Source organism: Palaemon carinicauda, chromosome 35 (assembly GCF_036898095.1).
Source record: "Palaemon carinicauda isolate YSFRI2023 chromosome 35, ASM3689809v2, whole genome shotgun sequence".
Lineage (NCBI taxonomy): Eukaryota > Metazoa > Arthropoda > Malacostraca > Decapoda > Palaemonidae > Palaemon > Palaemon carinicauda.
Genome location: NC_090759.1, coordinates 69689600 through 69714902, shown reverse-complemented (window position 1 = coordinate 69714902; position 25303 = coordinate 69689600). Strand labels below are relative to the sequence as shown.

Sequence of the window (25303 nt, the reverse complement as noted above, 5' to 3'; positions counted from 1 at the left end):
GTAACCTCTGCCCTCCACCATCTGCTACTTGGTCATCAAGGAGCCTGAGGTATTTAAACAATTTGTTGTGCAGCCACCACAGGGCCAATGGAGAATGTCTCCATGTTCCTGTGGGCGGTGAAGGTTGTTTGAGGCTTCCACACACCACTTGTAAGACCTGCAGCACAGGGTAATTCTCCTTGAACGCTAGGGACTTACTAATGCCCCTAACGTCATGAGCTCTCGGTCTTCTCATCTGAGGAGAAGGCTCATGATAAAGCTCAGGATTCAATACCCAGTCCATGACCTTGCGTATCCATATAGAGATTGTGTTCTTGGTGATCCTTCTCTTAACCCTTTCCATGCTGACGAAAAGCGCTGGCACTCGGGGGCGAGCTGCTGCAGTTCTCTTGAGGTAACATCTCAAGCTCCTCAATGGACAAAGTAGCAGTTGATCTGGATCATTGGTTACAATACGAAGACTCCTAATCCAGAAGGGCTCGAATCTGGGATCCGTTGCTGTTGGGTTTTTAGGTCTGGAGACACACTCAGGAATGAAGTTGAGTATTACCTGTTCCCAACCCTGGAATGGGAGACGTCGATGTCGTAAGAAAGGGGAAAAATGTTATTTTCATTAGTAAAATAAATTTTTGAATATACTTACCCGATAATCATGTAGCTGTCAACTCTGTTGCCGACAGAAATCTACGGTAGGGATACGCCAGCGATCGCTATACAGGTGGGGGTGAACACCACAGCGCCATCTGTGGTCAGGTACTCCAGTACTTCTTGTCAACACCACCTCAATTTTTTCCTCGGTCCACTGGTTCTCTATGGGGAGGAAGGGTGGGTCAATTAAATCATGATTATCGGGTAAGTATATTCAAAAATTTATTTTACTAATGAAAATAACATTTTTCAATATTAATCTTACCCGATAATCATGTAGCTGATTCACACCCAGGGTGGTGGGTGGAGACCAGCATACATGTTAACAAAGAAGCTAAGTATCCCATATTTTATTTTATTAGTTATTCAAAAATAACATAAAATAAATAAGTACCTGGTAAGGAAGACGACTTGAACCATTACTCTGCCTTTATAAAGTACGTCTTCCTTACTGAGCGTAGCGGTCCTCTTAGGATGCTGAACGACTCTTAGGTGCTGAAGTATAAAGGGCTGCAACCCATACTAAAGGACCTCATCACAACCTTTAACCTCGGCGCTTCTCAAGAAAGAATTGACCACCCGCCAAATCAACAAGGATGTGGAAGGCTTCTTAGCCGACCGTACAACCCATAAAAAGTATTCAAGAGAAAGGTTAAAAAGGTTATGGGATTATGGGAATGTAGTGGCTGAGCCCCCGCCTACTACTGCATTCGTTGCTACGAATGGTCCCAGGGTGTAGCAGTTCTCGTAAAGAGACTGGACATCTTTGAGATAGAATGATGCGAACACTGACTTGCTTCTCCAATAGGTTGCATCCATAACACTCTGCAGAGAACGGTTCTGTTTGAGGGCCACTGAAGTAGCCACAGCTCTCACTTCATGTGTCCTTACCTTCAGCAAAGCAAGGTCTTCTTCCTTCAGATGAGAATGTGCTTCCCTAATCAGGAGCCTGAATAGGTAAGTAACTGAGTTCTTAGACCTTGGAAGAGAAGGCTTCTTGATAGCACACCATAAGGCTTCTGATTGTCCTCGTAAAGGTTATGACCTTTTTAGATAGTACCTAAGAGCTCTAACTGGGCAAAGTACTCTCTCCAGTTCGTCCCCCACCAAGTTGGACAGGCTTGGGATCTCGAACGACTTAGGCCAAGGACGTGAAGGAAGCTCGTTTTAGCAAAAAAAACGAGCTGCAAGGAACATGTAGCCGTTTCAGATGTGAAAACTATGTTCCTGCTGAAGGCGTGGATCTCACTTACTCTTTTAGCTGTTGTCAAGCACACGAGGAAAAGAGTTTTTAATGTGAGGTCCTTAAAAGAGGCTGATTGGAGAGGTTCAAATCTTGATGACATAAGGAACCTTAGGACCACGTCTAGATTCCAGCCTGTAGTGGACAACCGACGTTCCTTTGAGGTCTTAAAAGACCTAAGGAGGTCCTGTAGATCTTTGTTGGTGGAAAGATCCAAGCCTCTGTGGCGGAAAACCGCTGCCAACATACTTCTGTAACCCTTAATCGTAGGAGCTGAAAGGGACCTTACGTTCCTTAGATGTAACAGGAAGTCAGCAATCTGGGTTACAGTGGTACTGGATGAGGAAACTGCATTGGCCTTGTACCAGCTTCGGAAGACTTCCCCTTTAGACTGATAGACTCTGAGAGTAGATGTCCTCCTTGCTCTGGCAATCGCTCTGGCTGCCTCCTTCGAAAAGCCCCTAGCTCTTGAGAGTCTTTCGAAAGTCTGAAGGCAGTCAGACGAAGAGCGTGGAGGTTTGGATGTACCTTCTTTACGTGAGGTAGACGTAGAAGGTCCACTCCTAGAGGAAGAGTCCTGGGAATGTCGACCAGCCATTGCAGTACCTCTATGAACCATTCTCTCGCGGGCCAGAGCGGAGCCAACCAACGTCAGCCGTGTCCCTTAGCGAGAGGCGAACTTCTGAAGTACCCTGTTGACAATCTTGAACGGCGGGAATGCATACAGGTCGAGATGGGACCAATCCAGCAGAAAAGCATCCACGTGAACTGCTGCTGGGTCTGGAATCGGAGAACAATACAACGGGAGCCTCTAGGTTATCGAGGTAGCGAACAGATCTATGGTTGGCTGACCCCACAGGGCCCAAAGTCTGCTGCAAACATTCTTGTGAAGGGTCCACTCTGTGGGGATGACCTGACCCTTCCGGCTAAGGCGATCTGCCATGACATTCATATCGCCCTGAATGAACCTCGTTACCAGCGTGAGCTTTCGATCTTTTAACCAGATGAGGAGGTCCCTTGCGATCTAGAACAACTTCCACGAAAGAGTCCCTCCCTGCTTGGAGATGTAAGCCAAGGCTGTGGTGTTGTCAGAGTCCACCTCCACCACCTTGTTAAGCTGGAGGGACTTGAAGTTTAACAAGGCCAGATGAACCGCCAACAGCTCCTTGCAATAGATGTGAAGTGTCCTTAGCTCCTGATTCCATGTACCCGAGCATTCCTGTCCGTCCAAAGTCGCACCCCAGCCCGTGTCTGATGCGTCAGAGAAGAGATGGCGGTCGGGTTTCTGAACAGCCAAAGGTAGACTTCCTTGAGAAGAAAGCTGTTCTTTCACCACGTGAGAGTAGACCTCCTCTCTTCGGAAACAGGAACTGAGATCGTCTCTAGCGTCATGTCCTTTATCCAGTGAGCCGCTAGATGATACTGAAGGGGGGGGAGGTGGGGTCTCCCTAACTCGATGAACAGGGCCAGCGATGAAAGTGTCCCTGTTAGACTCATCCACTACCTGACTGAGCATCGGTTCCTTCTCAGCATGCTCTGGAAGCAATCTAGGGCTTAGTAGATCTTTGGGGCCGACGGAAAAGCCCGAAAAGCTCGACTCTGAAGATCCATACCCAGGAAGACAATGGTCTGGGATGGGACGAGCTGGGACTCCTCAAAATTGACCAGGAGGCCCAGTTCCTTGGTCAGATCCATAGTCCATCTGAGAATCTCCAGACAGCGACGACTTGTGGGAGCTCTTAAAAGCTAGTCGTCTGACGGAGCCGGACACAAGATCATGGTACTGCTGCACAGTCTGTGAACTGTCAACCATGGGAAAGCGAGGAAGTACAGTGACAACCCGAAGCTGTCTAGACTGTCTGGGTCGTAAAGACAACTCCTTATCGGGTTGCTGAGGTTGCCGCACTGCGTCACAACAAGTCACTTCTGCTGGTTGTTGAACGTCTTCCCAGTGACACACTGACTCCGTAAACAAAAAATCCTCTAACAAGGACTAAGCTTGGACTGCATGTCTTGCAACACAGCTCAAGGTCTATGGGAGCAGGTGTGGTAACAGACGGGGTTAGCGACTGAAGTGGAACCATTACCCTCCCTGGAAGCATGTTATGCTTAAATAAAAGTCCATAGGAGGCTAAGCAGCTAAAGGCTCCTCTCCAAATGACAGAGTCCTCAAGGGAATATCAGAAGGAGGGAGAATAGCACTTTCTCATCTACAGGAACCATATCCGAGAAAAGCTAAGTTTTCTCAGTGAGGGTTTCACTGGTGCAAAAGCAGCAGACTAGAAGGCAACATTATGAAACTGCTTGACAGTCTAGTGAGTTGGCAACAACCAAAGATGTGTGACTGAGAAGCATGCGGTAAGGTATGCAGAGCATGCTGTATGCAGAGCATGCTGTATGTAGAGCATGCTGTAAGGTAAGCAGAGCATGTTGCATGGCGTGCGGCTTATGCTGCATGGGATGAGGCTCATGCTGCATGGGATGAGGCTCATGCTGCATGGTATGAGGCTCATGCTGCATGGGATGAGGCTCAAGCTGCAAGGGATGAGGCTTATGCCGCATGCGTTGAGGAGGATGCATAGCATGAGGCTCCTCATAGCATGAGACTCCTGCCTCATGGGTTGAGGAGGATTCCGCATAGCATGAGGCTCCTGCCTCATGGGTTGAGGGGGATGCCGCATAGCATGAGGCTGCCTCATGGGTAGAGGAGGATGTCGCATAGCATGAGGCTCCTGCCTCATGGGTTGAGGAGGATGCCGCAAAGCATGAGGCTCCTGCCTCATGGTTTGAGGAGGATGCCGCATAGCATGAGGCTCCTGTGAAGTTCCTGCCTCAAGAGTTGCGTCTGCCTCAAGGGTTGAGGAGGTAGCTGCGCAGATAGAGGCTCATGCTGTGAAGAATGCGGTTGCTGCATGCGTTGAGGCGGCTGCCTCATAGCATGAGGTTCCTCAAGAGTTGAGGCTCTTTCAAGAGTTGAGGTTCTTGCCTCAAGAGTGGAGGTGGCTGCCGCAAGAGTTGAGGTTGCTGCCTCAAGGATGGGGGAGGTTGCCGCAACGCAAGAGGTTGCTGCCTCGAGGATGGAGGAGGTTGTCGCAACACATGAAGCTCCTGCCTCAAGGGTAGAGTAGGTTGCTGCAAAGCATAAGACTCCTGCCTCAAGTGTTGAGGAGGTTGCCGCAAAGCAAGAAGCTCCTGCCTCAAGGAAAGTGGAGGTTGCTGCACAGCGCTGGTATCTGGCAACTCCCAATGCGGCAGCTCACGCGTGGAGGTAGGTTGAGGAACCTCAACATCATACGTCTGGCAGGGTGGACTGGTATCTGGCAACTCCCAATGCGGCAGCTCACGCGTGGAGGTAGGTTGAGGAACCTCAACATCATACGTCTGGCAGGGTGGACTGGTATCTGGCAACTCCCAATGCGGCAGCTCACGCGTGGAGGTAGGATGAGGAACCTCAACATCATACGTCTGGCAGGGTGGACTGCGCAGAGGTGGAGGAGCGCTCGCAGGAGGAGGTGTGCTAACCTTCTCTGCCTGAAACTCCTGCATCAACACCGCAAGCTGAGACTGCATTGTCAGCAGCATAGACCACTAGAGTTTAAAAAAAAAGACAACAACAAACGGAGCTACTGTCCGTTGAGACTGAGGGTCTAAAACAGCTGGTGTGGCAACAGACTGAGTTACTGTCTGTTGCGATACCACCTTGCCTCTCTGGGAGGTGTGCAGTTGTCGTACTGCAGCAAGTCCGAACTGACCCAGTGTTAAAGACACCACCTAGGAGTTGGACTTGCGCGGAAGGGACCGACTTGCACTAAAAGCTGCAAGATTTGGTCCATGGTTTCTGCGAGAAACCTCTTCCGCAGACGAGGAATAAATGGGCTCTCTCGTCTTTGTGTGGGTGGGGTGATCACGTCGGCTACGTGAGTTGGTTACACCCGAAACCACGGAGGGAAACGTCTGTTCGTCGATCAAGGCCTGCTGAACCCATAAGTCCTTCGACATTACTTCTCCCCTGGGCTTGGGAGCTTGTAAGAGGTCCCAGACTAGGCGAACAACTGGCACGAACAGACGAACCCTCGAACGCAACACTGTAACACTTTGCGCTTATCACTTTATCACTATTGATTTTCTGTTTGCACTTATTTCACTGAACTCGAAACTTTAAGTGGTTTGTACCTGAAACACGCAATTCTATCCTTCATTAAAAGTTAGTAATTGCGAAAACAGTATTACAATGTAACAGAAAAACATAATGAAAGATAAATAATTCAGTGGCTGGAAAAGAGACTAAACACTAGATCAAAATAAACTACGTTTAAAATCTCTCACCGCATAAAGCTTGAGAACAAGAATAAAACTCTAGAAACGTTTACCTTCTTCCCCTAAAGAGACTAGGGAGAAGAGCTAAAACGATAACAACGTTACCCGCTTGAACGAAACGTTTATCCTCCTCTCTCTCCCTCCGTCTCTATCTCTCTCTCTCTCTCTCTCTCTCTCTCTTGACTTAGAACCTGAGAGAAGAGCCCAATTATATACTGTATATCGTTAAAACATATTATTGTTAAAGGAAAAAAACTGAAAGATTTCCCAAATAAAAAATTCCTTTATTAGAATTAAAACCATTTAAGCTAAGAAAGAATGAACAAAACGCTAGAATCGGTTTACTCTTACTGCAACGTGACACCGTGAATGCTCTCTCTCTATCGTAACGATAGAGCGCAAGTTGAACGTTCTGAACGTCAACAACTGCAGAGACAAAACAAAACGTTAGTTCAACTTTGAAAACAGTACGAGACTTGTCAAAGAAATTCTTTCAAAAACATTAAAATAGCATAATATGTTAACAGGTAAAACGAAATGACGGGCTCAATGTAAATTAACTTCGGTTCCAAGAAAAGACCGCCTACTATTAGGAAAGGTCGAATATAAACAAATATAAAAATTAATTTAAGGAAGTTAATCAAAGAGGCCTATAAAAGGCGGAGAGATATAAAATAAATCTATAACTTTTGTTAAGCAAAATTAAGAGAGTCATACTCTCTTCGACACCAACACTTCCGTCTAAGGGAAGGGTCGGCCATTTAAAAGTGAAAGAGAGTTCATACTCTCTTCGTACCAAAATTAAATAAAAAATTAAATCAAATTAATTCCAAAAACTTGCTAAGCTAATGATATAGCTTCCTGAATAGCGAAGGCTAAATTCTAGAGCAAATACATCACCAAATCGTGAGCAATAACTCCAGAATCAACAGCGTATCCATGTAGGTCTAGCCGGAGGCACGACAGAGGAAAAATTGAGGTGGTGTTGACAAGAAGTACTGGAGTACCTGACCACAGATGGCGCTGTGGTGTTCACCCCCACCTGTATAGCGATCGCTGGCGTATCCCTACCGTAGATTTCTGTCGGCAACAGAGTTGACAGCTACATGATTATCGGGTAAGATTAATATTGAAAATTTTGTAATTAATTCTTCTAGCTGAGTTCTGGGAGAGCCAATGAGGAAGTTTGAGCATCCACATGTGCTGGCCCTTTAAACATCTGCATGACCTCTTGTAGTCGTGTCAAGAGCCGAAGCTCAAATGAAAAAGTTCTAATAAGATGTATTACCTGCGGAATCCGTTCCCACAATACTTGTGTAAAAAAGGGATTTTGACGAAGGAAAAATCTATTTCTGGGGAGAGACCTGTGACGGCCGGTGAAAAGAGTCCTTCTTTACACTTTTCTGAAATAAATCTTCCAAATATACCAGAGAAAGATAAAAGCATGGAATGCAGAGGTTACTACCCTCGCTCGAGCACCTCGTGGGTGTCGTGTATACATCAGGGGCATGTGAAAACCACTATTCACAGGCTGTCTTCCATTTAGATAATTCCTTCATCAAAGGGAAGGGTCGTAACAAAGGCCCCAGAAACCACACTTGGACCACGTCCCGTCACCCAACACGAGCGCCCTCTAGGTCATCCTTCTGTTTTGGATTTGCCTGCATAGTCGTATTATTTGTACTTTCGGTGTTTTTCCCGTGTTGGGCGTTAATTCATCATGACTGACGCTGCTACTTCACCTTTACCAATGTTAAGTACCATAGTTTGTTTTGACAGCTTTTTTCAGTACCTCAACTGCATGTTGTGGTAAGCGCGACCAACAGACACTGTTGAAGTTCTGTGAGCTGCCACCGTAGACCACACATCAAAGTAACACACAACTGTGTGTTACCGCGGTCATGAGTGCTAGCGTTTATGAGGTAGCGCCAGCTCTTGCTCTGGACAAAGAGTCTAGCGTGTCGTCTATATGAGGAGACTCGCTAGGAAACTCTAAAAACGATTGCTGAAGCAATAGCGCTCGAGCGCTATGGAGTATGACAAATAGAGAAGAAGGAGTCTCACTGGGAAGAGCAGTGCACTTGCTTGCAGTAAGGATCGTAGCTGGTAATGCTCTGCAATCCTTGCCAGAGAAGGGCAATCACGAGTAGAGGAATCGTCAGGTGCTGGAAGAGGTTGCAAGAAGCGAGCTGACGGGCAATTGTGCAGGCGATCGAGAGTTGATGGGCGTTTGCTCAGAGACAGGAAATCGCAAGCTGAAGCAGGACTGTGCGAGGTGAGACTACTAGGCGAAAAGAGTCAGCTGGGCGAGATGAGTCAGGTGGGCAAGACAAGACAGACGGAGCTGGAAGTGTCAAACTTGCTGAGGGTGAGCAACCTCTTCTTCATGCTCCAATGAGCCACGCCCTGAGGAATTAGAGAAAAGCCGGAGTAGTCCATAACACTCTCTTAATCCAGCGTGGTGAAAATTACTCCGGGGAGGACTGAACCCACGCACGGGATAGGTATCCACTATGAGTAGCAGGAACAAGCTTCATACTTGGCCCTTCCTCCGCCGGCTGAGTAACTCAGAACAAGGGAAAGCGCCAACGTTAGCATGATGATCAGGAACTGCCGCAGGCGCAGGTGATGCAGGCGGTGACTGGGCAGGAGCAGAAACTTCCACAGGAATAGGCATATGTTTCAGAATTGGCACACCCTCCACCAGCTGCCATTGCAGGAACAAGGGAGTACATTGTCACTAGAACGAAAATTAGGAATTTCCGCAGGCGATGAAGGTGGTGATGGAGCAGGAGCAGCAACTTCCTCTTGAACAGGAACATGCTTTGGACTTTGCACTCCTTACCCTAGCTGTATTAGCCAAACGATGGAGTGCGACATCGTTAGCGCCAAAGAAAACTACTCGGGAGTAAACCTAACACGCAAACGGGAAAGGTGTCCCCAAGAGCCGCATGAACATGCTTCAGACTTCGCACTCCCTCAGCCAGCTGCCATCGCAGAATGTGGGAGTGCATCGTCGTCAGCGTAGAGGAGCAAGACCAAAGTTGAGCTCTGAGTTGGCCGCAAGTCGAACTCGCAGGGTATGAGCAACATCTACTTCAATACGGTGAAGGAGCATCCAAACAAAGAACGACTTCCCTGTGGAGAAGGACCGAGCCGCTGCACTAAGGGAAGAGGGGGAGGCCTCCAGCCTAAGGGTTGTCCGAAGTCAAAGAGAAGATATTGTAAGAAAAGCTTCTCTGTCCTCAAGGAACACCCGGCATTACTCCAACTCCGAAACAGACACACACACCTGTGAAAAAGAACAATTTAGTCAAAGGCCAGTCAAAAAAGGTTAGGTGATAGAGAGAGATGAATAACACTCATCCACTCTCCACTAAGCCAAAAGTAAAAAGTGACGATAGAACACGTGAGTTTGTGTGTGTGTGTGTAAGCAGGGTAGCCGGTACTAGCCCCCTACCTCCCCGTAACTAGCGGTGGGATAGTTGCACCTAGCTAAAAGTCTTATGGCTAGTCATCCAGCTTCACCGAAAATACATTCTCTAATAAAGAGCGAAAGGGTTTGTATTTAGTGTCGGAACAACTAAAAATTCACAAAGTAATACTTCAAGTAAACAATAAAAAAAAAAAAACTAGAGGGGCACTCAGTAGAGCGCAGACCTCCGCCGCGGCAGCTTACATCCTGACCTTGACCTTAACATGTATCAATTGGCGTGGATTTTCATACACTCAAATATGAACCCAGTTTGAAGTCTCTGTGACACTGATGTCCAAACTTATAGCTGATTACATGACCATGACCTTGACCTTTCAAAATTTAATCCTTTACAGCTTTTTACATAACAGTTAATCCCTGCAAGTTTCATTACTCTGTGATTAAAATTGTGGCCAGGAAGCTGTTTACAAACACACAAACATGGGGTAAAACATAACCTCCTTCCAACTTGGTTGGCAGAGGTAATTAAAAAACTTTATCTAACTACAACACAGATAACACTTCATATCTTATGGTATCCATTCAAGTTATGCCATCTAACACACTTCTCTTCAATGACAAAACGTCCCTAACCAGCAACCTGCCTTCAGAGATTTTGATCCTGTGCAGTTTCTCATCATTTATTTTGCATTAATGTAGAACACACTTCACAGTTGGAGTAGTGCATGAAATCCCTACAAACTTTTCATTGTATCATAGGATGTAGAGTCTAAATTTACTATTTTCAAGACCTCCACATCAATCACTAAGTTAGAACCTCTACCAATGATATTTTGAAACTATCATGCCTCTAAAGTTGGTTTGCACAGGAAATCCATTTCTGTTCTCTTATCTGTTTAACTTTAGTAATTTTGAATTATATTATCTGTAATTGAATAACCTAGGTACATTACTGGAATATTTTATTGGACTCCAGGGCCATAAACTATCTACAATAATGAGGAAAGTGAATCTATCTAAATAAAAACCTATTCCATGTACTAACTCCCTCCACTGGAAAATCATTTTCATGAGGAATTACTGCATACAGTAAAATACCAGGTTTCTATATTATCTTTAACTGTCCAAGAGGTGACAGCCAAAGCACATTAGTTGAACTGCTTTCCTTACATTTAAATCAAAATGAGCATGTTTGAAAAAATATTGCAAAAACAATTTTATACAGCTAGAGTAGTCTAGACTTGTATGAACAATCTTGATTACACTTTAAAGATTCTTCATGATCAAAGCATACAGATAAATCATAAAAAATATGTACAATTCTTTTGAACTAATAAATAGGAACATTTACCTTGGCATTACTGCTTTCAAATGATGGTGGCAACAGTGAATACGGTAAATGAGTCTTTATGAATCGAGGTCCTGGTTTTGATGCAACCGTCTTTATTCCGGGGTATGGATACTCGAGATATGGAAACCTGGTCTCTAAAACTTCGGAGGATTCGTCACTTCTCTTGAAATTATGAGTAAGCATATAAACAATTTCTTGTAACCACGTAGTTCCTAGAAATAAAGGAAAGGGAATGAATTAATTAAATTTTAATATACTTTACGTATATTTGTTTACATAAATGCAGCCATATAGTATTGTTATATGCAAAATAGTCTTAAGAACATTCACAAACGCTATTACATTCAATGATCATATGGTTACTGTACTCTCATATAAATTTTGATTGTCATTATTTCGCAAAATAACCCGGTTCCCTTGATACTGAAGCAATAGCCAGAAGTTATAGTAACTGACTACCTGCAAGGTAGTAATAAAATATATCATAAATTTTCTTTTCCTTATTTAATTTCCATCTCTTTCAACTTATCATTGTAGGTAGTAGGTTGGCCAGGGCACCAGCCTACCATTGAGATACTACCACTATAGAGTTATGGGGTCCTTTGACTGGCCATATAGAAGTACATTGGATCCTTCTCTCTGGTTACGGTTCAGTTTCCCTTTGTCTACACATACACCTAATAATCTCGCCTATTCTTTACATATTCTCCTCTGTCCTCATACACCTGACAACATTGAGATTACCAAATAATTCTTCTCCCAAGGGGTTGACTACTGCACTGAAATTGTTCAGTGGCCACTTTCCTCTTGGTAAGGGTAGAAGAGACTCTTTAGCTATGGTAAGCAGCTCTTCTAGGAGAAGGTCACTCCAAAATCAAACAACTGTTCTCTAGTCTTGGGTAGTGCCATAACCTCTAAATCATGGTCTTCCACTGTCTTGGGTTAGAGTTCTCTTGCTTGAGGGTACACTCGGGCATCCTATTCTATCTTATTTCCCATCCTCTTGTTTTGTTAAAGTTTTTATAGTTTATATAGGAAATATTTATTTCAATGTTGTTACTGCTCCTAAAATATCTAGTTCTTCCTTGTTTTCTTTCCTCACTGAGCTATTTTCCCTGTTGGAGCCCCTAGTCTTATAGCATCCTGCTTTTCCAACTAGGGTTGTAGCTTAGCAAGTAATAATAATAATAATAATAATAATAATAATAATAATAATAATAATAATAATAATAATAATAATGATAATAATAATACATATACCAAGGCACTTCCCCCAATTTTGGGGGGTAGCCGACATCAACAAATGAAACAAAAACAAAAAGGGGACCTCTACTCTCTACGTTCCTCCCAGCCTAACAAGGGACTCGACTGAGTTCAGCTGGTACTGCTAGGGCACCACAGCCCACCCTCGCCCGCTATCCACCACAGAAGAAGCTTCATAATGCTGAATCCCCTACTGCTGCTACCTCCGCGGTCATCTAAGGCATCGGAGGAAGCAGCAGGGCCTACCGGAACTGCGTCACAATCGCTCGCCATTCATTCCTATTTCTAGCACGCTCTCTTGCCTCTCTCACATCTATCCTCCTATCACCCAAAGCTTCCTTCACTCCATCCATCCACCCAAACCTTGGCCTTCCTCTTGTACTTCTCCCATGAACTCTTGCATTCATCACCTTCTTTAGTAGACAGCCATTTTCCATTCTCTCAACATGGCCAAACCACCTCAACACATTCATATCCACTCTAGCTCCTAACTCATTTCTTACACCCGTTCTCACTCTCACCACTTCATTCCTAACCCTATCTACTCAAGATACACCAGCCATACTCCTTAGACACTTCATCTCAAACACATTCAATTTCTGTCTCTCCATCACTTTCATTCCCCACACTTCCGATCCATATATCACAGTTGGTACAATCACTTTCTCATATAGAACTCTCTTTACATTCATGCCCAACCCTCTATTTTTTACTACTCCCTTAATAATAATAATAATATATGTTATGCACACCAACATCCAAAATGCACCCCAAGTTTGGGGAGTATATTTTGGAACAGAAATAAATAGATATATACTATTTTCTGATTTGCAGACCCCACAATTGGTTAAACTGAAATTTATTTCCTACTAGTATTCATTATTCATTGTGCATTACCACTGAATTGGTCTTACACAAAATATCCGTTATCCTTTATTCTAAATTACACGTTGTATGGTATTGCCCATTGCTTAACATGGAGATGCACCAACATACTTTTGTCCCTGTTGAGAGAGAGAGAGAGAGAGAGAGAGAGAGAGAGAGAGAGAGAGAGAGAGAGAGAGAGAGAGAGAGAGAGAGAGAGAGAGAGAGAGAGAATTTTCCTACGGTGTATATTCTATTAATTCTTATATTGATAACCATTTTTTTAAGTAATCAGTTTTAACAACAATGGATCAATATCGTTATACAATAGCTACAATGTACTACACTGGGCTTCCAATGATGTAGTCTCTTTTAACATGGACTTTGTATTACAAGGCTATTTTTTAAATTTTACTTATCACTGACACCAGTCTCTAAAACGTGCTTGGTAACTTATATTGTACACGGGACCTTTTAACACCATGAATTTCCTTGTCCTTTTTTTCAAGAGAGAAGATGTTTTATGCGCAGGAAAATATGGTACGTATTCACTTTTACCTTTCTATAATTTTTACCTCTTACCTACAAATACACCCTTTGAGCCAACCTTCTGAGAACTGAAATAACTTACAACAGAAATAGATGAAGAACAAAGGGATATGAACAAGTAGCAAGAGATAGAGTCAGATTGCTGTAGGTGTGAATACAGTATGGAGGACTACTAATGCCCAATCTGATTTACTTTGCATGTATTGTGGCATCCCAACTTATCAGTGGGAAGACAAAAAATGGGTCAATCTCCAGCTTTCTGCAGTCTGCCATAGTACTAAAGTTTGCCGAGGGATAACTTTTTTGAGTAGCAAGAAGCAACATAATGCAATAGAAATCAATGGAAATGAAGTTAACAAACTCTCGGAAACTACTAATACTATGATAACAACTGGCATTCACAATTACTGGCAGTAAAGAGTGATTACTGAACAAAGAAAATCAATTCTTTAGTATCATACATGAATACAATTCAAATATAGAGCTATTTTAAGTACCTGTCTTGGGATAACTGGCCACTATGATGTCATCAGGCCTAAACTGAAAATTTGGTAATTCCTTCAGCACCCCTGACATGATTAACTGGCCAGCAAATACATATCCCTTGAACCTGAAAAAAAAAACAGAATGTTAAACTCTTAAATACGGCTGTATGAATAGATCTACAATATGAATCAAACAAAGAACAACAAAGTGAAATTTATTGCTACGTGTAATTCTTAAAAAACTGTATCCTGAGTACCTACTGTATTTAACTTCCATATCCTAAAGATTGAGAACCAAAACTTGCTGACACACAGAGTAGAGCTATTACTATAATAAGCCTACTGTTGAATCAATTATAACTTCTACAACAGAAGTCTTATTAGAAAACAGCAGAAAGACATGCAGCTCCAGATTTTGCTTACAAACCATAAAATCATCACTTGCACAAACTGCCTTGTCTGACAGAGAGGAATAATTATTCGGAAGCTTGTGCTTTAGATGTGTCACACAGATGTCCATCAAGGGTATACTCCATAACTTTCCAACATGCTGACCACCACAAGGTGCAGAGATCACTTACTACTAGCTGATACTTGACCACAAACTGCCTTGTCTGACAGAGAGGAATGATTATTTGGAAGCTTGTGCTTTAGATGTGTCACACAGAAGTCCATCAAGAGTACACTTCACAACTTTCCCAGCACGCTGACCACCACAAGGTGCAGAGATCACTTACTACTAGCTGGTACTTGACCACAACTGTTGAATGTGTCACCCAGCACATTGTGCTGCCCTGAGATACATAAGGAAATTAAGAGTTTTATTGTATTAGTCAGACCACATCAAGATTTTCAATGCAAGATGCAACATTGCTGGTCACTTGATGCCAACTTCCTTTTTCAGATATGCAAGCTATGGAAAACTGTCTGACATTACATCAAACTATTTTGTCTTAAGCAACAAAATCTATAATACAAGCTTTTCTATAAACAGGTTAATACATCAAATCAAATTTTCCTTCCCATCTATTCACTACCCAGATGTTTCGCTTCAATTCCAAAGATTTTTGTGATCCTTTCACTTTTAGGGATCACTGGTTCAAAATAACAGTCTCGTGTGGTAACTCCAGTTCTCTTAGTTTTGGATTTATGAATTTTGCCCAGAAGAACTGGCACGCAGGGCCTGGTGGCCCCAGTTTGAAACCACATGGGTACCATCCATTCATCCCAAAAAGAGAGGTGGCATTGTGAGAGCCCTGTCCCTGTAACTATAGCTGGCATTCCTGGACTTTTCCAATTTCTTCTTCAGCTGAGAAGTCAGAGGACAACCAGGAGGAGGAGGAGGAGGAACGCTCACACTGATTTGTATTCCTGGCTCTGCTGGCTGAGCAGTTGAGGTCTGACCAACCGCCAATGACAACGCTCCCCCAGGGGGAGAAACCACATGGGTTGCTCCAACAGGAGCAACAGCATTGGGGTGTACTGTGACAGAGGAAGGAAAAGACACACTTACAAGGCTTCTGACCCTGCAACGAGAGGGGCAGAGGCACAACCCCTGACACTGAGGGAGGAGGAACAGACGCAGAACCCCCTGGCACAAGGGTCGAGGCGATGGACACAAGAGAAGGGGTGGGGAGCACTCACACTGATAGGGGATCAGAGTCACTCCAAAACAATGGAAACACTATTCTTACCCTTGCCTTTCTTACTGGGCCTGTAGGCTACCGCCACTATTCCCGGCCCCTTGCCGGCCAGACCAGAGGCAACCAAACCTGACTTACTGACCACTGGAGTCACAAGATCATAAACTTGCACAGGCGGTACCAGGGAAGAGGTAGCTTTAGCTACCACTTCCCTCAAAACAGTCAGGGAGGGCCTACCTGAAGACCTAAGCTTTCCTTAGGTCAAATTTGTTGTCAACAACCTGCAAGGTTAGCCCAGAAGATCTCTCAGCCTCCAAAGGGGAGCGGCAAACACTCGGGGTTACCAGCAAACCAACAAAGCCTGAAACGGATGCCAATATCGATCAGCGTTCTCCTGACCCCTGCAGCGTACGTAGCATTTCCGCCCCCTAAGAAGACAGCGGTGATGGAAGCCTCTATCGGTGTTTTCTTGGGCATTGCACAGACCGACTCCGACGAACTTCTTGAGCGCTTATTCCCCTTTTAGGGAATAAGCCTGCCATTGCACCAGAGGCCACGATCAACACTCAGAGCAGGGATATGTCTGTGAATAGACAAGCCCCGAAACGAAGCATAGAGGGAGTGAGGATTTATAGCTGGCTTTGCCATAAAGCGGTTGCAATGTCTGCCCTTCTCCTGGCAAACATGAAGTTCTTGTTTCTATTCCTTAGTTCAGCAACCATGCAATGATAAGAAAAAGAATCAACAGTTTTGGATAGCGCTGCAGTACTTCCGACTGGAAAAGGGGTCCCGCATCCTCTACACTCGAATAACTCCTTATTATCCAGTTCAATGACCAATTCCAGCTTGCATAGAGTTAATCTCCTTAATTAAAGGTTGAGGGTTTGTATGTCCCATGGGAACAAACATTTTTGTTAGAGATCAGGAAGCTGGTGGTTTCGAATGATTAAAGCATGATGATTACCAGGTAAGATCAATTTGAATAAAGAATCAAATATGTTTAAACTAGCAAAGGCCCTTTTAGTGACTTTATTGCTGCTAAGGGTTCAGGTATGCAGTTGAAAAGATGAAAATTCCTTTTCTGGAATGTGGTAGGCTAATGCGTTGGCACATATTACAGATACCTTAAAGTCATGGGTTTGTGATAAAAGTAAACACCATACACCAAAATTCTGGTATAACAAACCAAAATTAATCAACACTAAAAAATTATGTAAAGTATTGTATAGTATAATAGTTGAAGAGAACAAAAATTAAAAGAAAATGCTAGCATATACAGTAGTAAGCAGCAACCAAAGTAAGAAACTTAATGGTTCCATCGGAGTTAAGGAAAAGTATTCATAACACCCAATTGTCCAAATCTTGAAAAAATCAAGTGCCATCTTTCAACCAATTTTGTCCTCACACGGAATTACATAAAAAAAAAAAAGGTGATTCAAAACACGCATCGACACAAAATATTAAAGAATTCTGTATAACGTAAATGCAGTTGTCATTTTATCCTGAAACCATTAAGAAAAATGACAAAACAAACAACTCAAGAAAACCATTCAACCCTCCGGCGGGAAGGCGGTTCCCCAAGAGGGAGCGGCAAGCGCACCCTCTGCCGGCAAGCCAAATCAAAGCTGAAAAGTTGAATTACAAACAGTTATTATTTCACTTAATTGATGAAGAAAACCATTCGGAAGCGCAACCTAAACCACGAATGGGAAAGGTGCTCCTCCGCAGAGTATCTGCTAGCCGCCCATGTAAAGTGAGCGGCATTGTCAGAAAGAGCAAGACCGAAATCAAGTTCTGTGAAGGCCGCAAGCAGATTCCCACTAAGAACACCTAGAGGGGAGGGTGATGATAACTACAAAACAGAGAGTATCCAATTGATGACAACTTCCCTGCGGCGGTGGCCGAGCCACTCGGAAGGCTACCCGCCTACGAGATGACCGTTGTCCAAGGGAGGAAGGTCGTAAGGGAAGGTTCCGCCCCCTTTGAGAACCTGCCGCACTAAATTGTCACACAAACAGCAACATTCACGGTAAAGAAAGCTTAAAAATATATAAAAACATACAGAATGTTTTCCTATATACCAATTAACCCTGGATAGGTACGGTCCTCGGACACCCCTTTAAGGGTATACTCGGACGCGAACGACCCCAACGCCAAAAAAAATTCTTGAAAAATCAGTTTTTGCAGTAACCTCCTTTTTTCTTTTGCCAAAAAAAACTTCAATGAATGCTTAAAACAACTGTAAAGATAAATACTACTCATCTGCAGAAAAACTATTTATTATAAATATTTTAAAAAATTAAGTAGAAAAAAAAAAGACCTGACATAAAAATTCATAAAAAAAAAGTTTATACATATATACACAAATCCTTTTAGGAATTGATTCTTGAATGTTTAGGACACATCTTGATGTATTTTGGATGAAGTCAGACCCATGGAGGTGAAGATCTGAAATGAGAAAAAAAGGGTAACTTTTTTTGGCCAAAAAAATTGTCCAAATTTCATGAATTTTTTTGGGTACCCAAATGAAATAGGAAGTGGCTAATTTTTTTAGGGAATAAACATATGTTATCCTAAAATAGAAATATGTAAAAAAATCTTCATTATTTTGTAAATTACATTTATATCAGGGGCCATATCTAAAGGTAATTTTTTGAGTACTTGGAAATTTCGTAAAAAAATACATATATTTAATATATAATATGATATTTATGCAGGTAAAAATATACCAAAATATCACAAATTCTATAGGGAACAAGAATATGTATAGATAGGGCAGCTTACGCTTCGGATATGTCCACAAAATGGCCGCCAACCACACTGACTCAGACTCCCTAATCTGCCACTTGAAATGTAGGAAGGGTATGTCAATTTCAAGGTGTTATTTACTAATCTAATTATTATTGGATATGCATAAAAATTGTATGGTGGGTTGCTGGATAATTGTCGATTATTTTACGACTATAAAATTAAAATTCTGACCCAAAAAATTTTTTTTGAAGGGAAATAAAATCGAAAAAAAAAATGTAAAACAATATTTTAGCTAAAAAAATTTGATGATATTCAATCAAAAAAAAAGTAAACAAAATTTTCCGACAAATAAACATCTAGAGGAATCATTACTCTGTGATAGTTCCTTAGTACGTAGTAATTTTGAAAGAATTGGGAAAATCGAAAAAATGGCAATCACCGGAAAATCGAACACATACCTATATATACGCCATATCTGGCTAAAAAAAAGATAGGCATGGGTAGCCAGATCATCTAGAAACACTTTCCAACACTATAGAAATATAAGTTTTGCGACACTACTTGCCAATTCCTTACGGTAACATGACTAAGCAAAAAAATGCAAAACAAATAAAAAGGGGCACTCGTGGAAAAATGGCCATTCTAATATACGGCATTTCAGAAAAAAAAAATTTCAGCCACGTGCTAGGCAAACCATCAAGGCATATTTTCCGACAAATAAACATATAAATGAAATATTACTCTGTGATAGTTCCTTAGTACGTAGTAATTTTGAAAGAAATGGGAAAAAACGAAAAAATGGCAATCACAGGAAAATCGAACACATACTTATATATACGCCATATCTGGCTAAAAAAAAAATAGGCATGGGTAGCCAGATCATCTAGAAACACTTTCCAACACTATAAAAATATAAGTTTTGCGACACTACTTGCCAATTCCGTACGGTAACATGACTAAGCAAAAAAATGCAAAACAAATAAAAAGGGGCACTCGCGGAAAAATGCCCAACATTCTAATATACGGCATCTCAGATAAAAAAAAAAGACATGCACGTGTTAGCCCAACCATCAAGGCACACTTTCTAACACATAAACATGAAAAAAAAATCAATAATATACGGCAATTCCTTACTACGTAGTAAATTTTTACAAATATTGAAAAAAAAACAGAAATTGGCAACCGCAGTTAAATACCCAATATACCAATAACTACGTCGTATCTGACAAAAACAAAATCACGCATGGGTAGCCAGATCATCTAGACACACTTTCCAACATTAAAAAAGCAAAAGTTTTACAACACTATTTCGCAATATCTTACGGAAAAATGACTTGGCAAAAAAATTAAAAAAAATTAAAAAGGGACACTCGCGGTAAAATGCCCGACATTCTAATATACGACATCTCAGATAAAAAAAAAGACATGCACGTGTTAGCCCAACCATCAAGGCACACTTTCTAACACATAAACATGAAAAAAAAATGAATAATATACGGCAATTCCTTACTACGTAGTAATTTTTACAAATATTGAAAAAAAAACAGAAATTGGTAACCGTAGTTAAATACCCAATATACCAATAACTACGTCGTATCTGACAAAAACAAAGTCATGCATGGGTAGCCAGATCATCTAGACACACTTTCCAACACTAAACAAGCAAAAGTTTTACGACACTATTTGGCAATATCTTACGGAAAAATGACTTGGCAAAAAAATGAAAAAAAAGGAAAAAGGGGCACTCGCGGTAAAATGGTCCTCGTGGTGATGAACGACATTTTAACTAAAAAAAAAAACATGCACATGGTAGCCAAACAATCCACCAAGACTTTCCACAACTGATAACCTATACAAGTTGCACCATTCTACGACAATTTCATAATACGTAATAACTTTGATAATTATGCAAACTACCTCAGAAGGGTAAACTCGGACGCGAACGACCCCGACGCGTCTCAGAAATCGGGGAAGGAGTACAGCTACAGCAATGCACATCTGGACACTACTAGAGCGTGTAGGGGAGACACCTCCTGCAGGTCGATCACCCACAAATTCAGTCACAGGGGTGAGTCACGTGAGAAAAACCTGTTTTTTTTTGACGCTCGGGGTCGCAAACGACCCACCGTACCTATCCAGGGTTAAAAAAAAAAACAAGATTAAAAAGTCTAATGGCTTAATGGCTGGTCTTTCAGCTTTGCCGAGTAATAATCCTATAAATATCATAGGTTTGTATTCCAGTTACAGAACAAACAAAAAATAATGTATGTAATGAAATTCAGTTATTCAATCATAGAAAAAGCATGTACTGGTAAAATTCATCAAGAAACAAATAAAGGGGTCTATTCTAATTGGCAGACAGAAATAGAATGATCAAGATGGATTATTCTTCTACAGCATGACTGAAGATAAGCTGATGAAAATTTAGATCAGTAATATAGAAAATATCTTAAGGAAGATAAACTACCAAAATGACACTACAAATCTTAAAAAAAGCAACTTACCTATACAAGGATACATCAGAACCAAAAAGTGATTCCTCAACAGGTAATCTAGTACAATCCTCCAGAAGACTCTTCAGACGAATCCCTTTCTGTCTCTTTAGGTACCAAGCAAGGCCAAGAGTTCCAGAAAAAAGTGTCAGGGCAAACACTCTCTTGTAGAATCGAAATTTCCTCATGTCGGAAAACTGTCCATTATTACTGAAAGCAAGAAAGTGAAATGCAAAATCTGAATTTATGCAATGAAACATTGGCTTCTGGTCTTGTATCATAATAAAAAGAAAAATATAAAATCTACATTTCTTACTGGAGATTTATGTTAATGACAAATTAAAATAGATATCTACAAACATGTCTGATTTTACAGAAGTGAAGTATAAAACAAATAGTTAAGTTTCATAAAAATCTAATTTCTTGTCACATAAAACCTCTTGCTAACTTCAAGAGCAGAGACAAAAGCCAACTAAAATAAAAATCTTGAATTTGTAATTATCAAAGACTCAAGATAAATACTTAGCAGCTACAACTGTGAAAAATATGTTATCTAAATGCAGCATTCATATAATATATAATAGAGTATATACCTTAAAAAGAAAATAGAACTCCCTACAAAAACTTACCTACTAGATAGTGGTCTTTGTATCAAAATATTTTGCCCTTTACATTTAGTTACTTCATCGCATAGTAAATAATATCTGTTAGGTGACCGAATACAGCTCCTGGCATATGAGCCAAGTCTGTGGAGTAACATTCCTGCAGCACTTCAATACCCATAAATCTGAAAGATATTAGAACACTGATTACCAAACAAATTACAGTACTCAGCCATGAAGTTTGTTACATACTGTATACTAATATGGTACTATATATTCTACAGAAATGTACAGCTTTTATGCTGTCCACAACATTCTGTATAACAAGAGCTAAACCATAGTAAAATATGGTACTAAGCGATATCAAAATGCTCTCAATCTAACCCTGGAATCTAATAAGGAGCAATAGCAAACACCATGTACAATAATGCCCCTGACTGAACATGTTACCACAAGCCTTGTGCAGCATTAATGCAATATTCAATCAAGTTCATTCTTGATCAAAATGTCAAATTTGAAAGTAATATGACAAATTCGAAGATAATTTGTATTTTTCCTAACCATACAAACCTTAGCTATTTACATTGGGTTTACCTTTTAGCGCAGCTGAAATGGCGAGCCATTAGAATTTAACGAGGGTGTATTACCCCCGCGCTAGTTAGCAGGGGGGTAGGGGAGTGGTAGCTAGCTACCCCTCCCCTCCCTCACACACAGGTGAATGCTCACTTTCACTTAGAGGTAGGACTTGTCTTGGGGGACAGGGCTGGCGGGCAAATATGTGTAAATATGATATTTTAATTATAAAATAAATTTTTGAATATACTTACCCGGTGAATATATAATAGCTGAGCCTCCGGCGGCTCGACAGAAAAACACACAAAAACTCGCGAGCGATCGCTATGAAGGTTGCGGGTGTGCCCACTAGCGCCAACTATCGGCCAGATACCGCATATACATGTAAACAGACCCAATTTTTCTCATCCCGCTGGGTCTCTATCGGGGAGGAAGGGGGGGCCTTTAATTTATATATTCACTGGGTAAGTATATTCAAAAATTTATTTTATAATTAAAATATCAATTTTAAATATTTAACTTAGCCGGTGAATATATAATAGCTGATTCACACCCATGGTGGTGGGTAGAGACCAGAGTTAATTAAGTTTACAGCGTATATGCTTAGAGTTTTTGACAGTTATATCATAACAAAACCCAAATATATAAAGGTACCTGGTAAGGAAGTTGACTTAGACGATTACTCTGCCTTATTAGTCTGTCTTCCTCACGAAGCCCAGCGATCCTCTTAGGATGCTGAAAGACTCCCAGGAGTTGAAGTATTAAGGGCTGCAACCCATACAACAGGACCTCATCAAACCCCTAATCTGGGCGCTCTCAAGAAATGACTTTGACCACCCGCCAAATCAACCAGGATGCGAAAGGCTTCTTAGCCTTCCGTACAACCCAAAAAACAATATTAAAAACATTTCAAGAGACAGATTAAAAAGGATATTGGAATTAGGGTAATGTAGTGGTAGAACCCTCACCCACTACTGCACTCGCTGCAACGAATGGACCCAGTGTGTAGCAGTCCTCGTAAAGAGTCTGGACATCTTTAAGTAAAATGACGCGAACACTGACTTGTTTCTCCAAAAAGTCGCGTCCATAATACTTTGCAGAGATTTATTTTGCTTGAAGGCCACGGAGGTTGCTATAGCTCTAACTTCGTGCGTCTTAACCTTAAGCAAACATCGGTCTTTCTCATTCAAGTGAGAATGAGCTTCTCGTATTAAAAATCTGATAAAATATGACAAAGCATTCTTTGACATAGGCAATGATGGTTTCTTAACTGAGCACCATAATGCCTCAGATTTACCTTGTAATGACTTAGTACGAGCTAAATAGAACTTAAGAGCTCTAACAGGACATAATACTCTTTCCAGTTCGTTGCCTACGATCTCTGATAAGCAAGGAATATCAAAAGATTTAGGCCAAGGACGAGAAGGCAGTTCATTTTTGGCCAGGAAACCAAGTTGAAGTGAACATGTGGCTTTTTCTGTAGAAAAGCCGATGTTCTTACTGAAGGCATGAAGTTCACTGACCCTTTAAGCCGAAGCCAAGCACACTAGGAAAAGTGTCTTGAGGGTGATATCCTTCAGGGAGGCTGAATGTAATGGCTCAAACCTGTCTGACATGAGGAACCTTAGGACCACGTCCAAGTTCCATCCAGGAGTTGCCAAACGACGTTCCTTAGAGGTCTCGAAAGACTTAAGGAGATCTTGGAGATCTTTATTGTTGGAAAGATCTAAGCCTCTATGTCGAAAGACCGAAGCCAACATGCTCCTGTAGCCCTTAATCGTGGGAGCTGAAAGGGAGCGAACCTTTCTCGGATGTAAAAGAAAATCTGTGATTTGGGCTACAGAGGTACTGGACGAGGACACAGATGCTGACTTGCACCAGTCTCGAAAGACTTCCCACTTCGACTGGTATACTCTAATGGTAGAAGCTCTCCTCGCTCTTGCAATCGCACTGGCTGCCTCCTTCGAAAAGCCTCGAGCTCTTGAGAGCCTTTCGATAGTCTGAAGGAAGTCAGACGAAGAGCAGGGAGGCTTTGATGGACATTCTTTACGTGGGGCTGACGTAACAGATCTACCCTTAGAGGAAGACTTCTTGGAAAGTCTACCAGCCATTGAAGTACCTCGGTGAACCATTCTCTCGCGGGCCAGAGGGTAGCAACCAACGTCAACCTTGTCCCTTCGTGAGAGGCGAACTTCTGCAGTACCTTGTTGACTATCTTGAATGGTGGGAATGCATATAAGTCCAGAAGAGACCAATCCAGTAGAAACGCGTCTATGTGGATTGCTTCTGTATCGAGGACTGGAGAGCAATAGATTGGTAACCTTTTGGTCAACGAGGAGGCAAAGAGGTCTATGGTGGGTTGACCCCAAGTAGCCCAAAGACTCTTGCCCACGTCCTTGTGGAGGGTCCATTCCGTGGGTATCACCTGACCCCTCCGACTGAGACAGTCTGCCAAGACGTTCAAGTCCCCCTGGATGAATCTCGTCAACAGGGAGATGCCTCGATTTCTTGACCATAAGAGAAGGTCCCTTGCGATCTCGAGCAGCGTGAAGGAGTGTGTGCCTCCTTGCTTGGAGATGTACGCCAAAGCTGTGGTGTTGTCTGAGTTGACCTCTACCACTTAGTTTCGAAGAAGCTTTCGAATATCATCAAGGCCAAGTGGACTGCTAATAGCTCCTTGCCGTTGATGTGCATGCTCTTCTGACTTGAGGTCCACAGACCCGACCATTCCCGACCGTCCAGGGTCGCACCCCAACCCAAATCCGACGCGTCTGAGAACAACACGTGGTTTGGGTTCTTGACTGCTAGGGATAGTCCCTCTCTCAGACTGATATTGCTGTCCCACCATTTAAGGCATGCCTTTACTGGTTCGGAGACTGGGAATGATACCGTCTCTAACGTCTTGTCCTAGTTCCAGTGAGAGGCTAGATGGAACCGGAGAGGCAGAAGGTGTAGTCTCCCTAGTGAGACAAACTGCTCCAGGGATGAGAGAGTCCCTACGAGACTGTTCCAACTCCTGACTGAACAAACGTTCTCTTTTCAGCATTAGTTAGACTTCGAGCAGGGCTTGTTCTATTCGGGTGGCA

General features: G+C 42.3%; 1 protein-coding gene across 3 annotated transcripts in view; it reads right to left on the bottom strand.

Moving 5' to 3' along the window:
* LOC137627536 (sulfotransferase 1B1-like) overlaps window positions 1-25303 on the bottom strand; it is a 59336-nt gene that overhangs the window by 11127 nt on the left and 22906 nt on the right. For all 3 annotated transcript variants that reach the window (XM_068358627.1, XM_068358626.1, XM_068358628.1), the window contains exons 2-5: window positions 21672-21829; window positions 21055-21252; window positions 14169-14281; window positions 10996-11207 (exon numbers count right to left, since the gene is read on the bottom strand). In XM_068358627.1, coding sequence (XP_068214728.1) covers window positions 10996-11207; window positions 14169-14281; window positions 21055-21252; window positions 21672-21802 — 654 coding nt within the window. In that variant the 5' untranslated portion in view covers window positions 21803-21829. The remainder of the gene's footprint in view (window positions 1-10995; window positions 11208-14168; window positions 14282-21054; window positions 21253-21671; window positions 21830-25303) is intronic.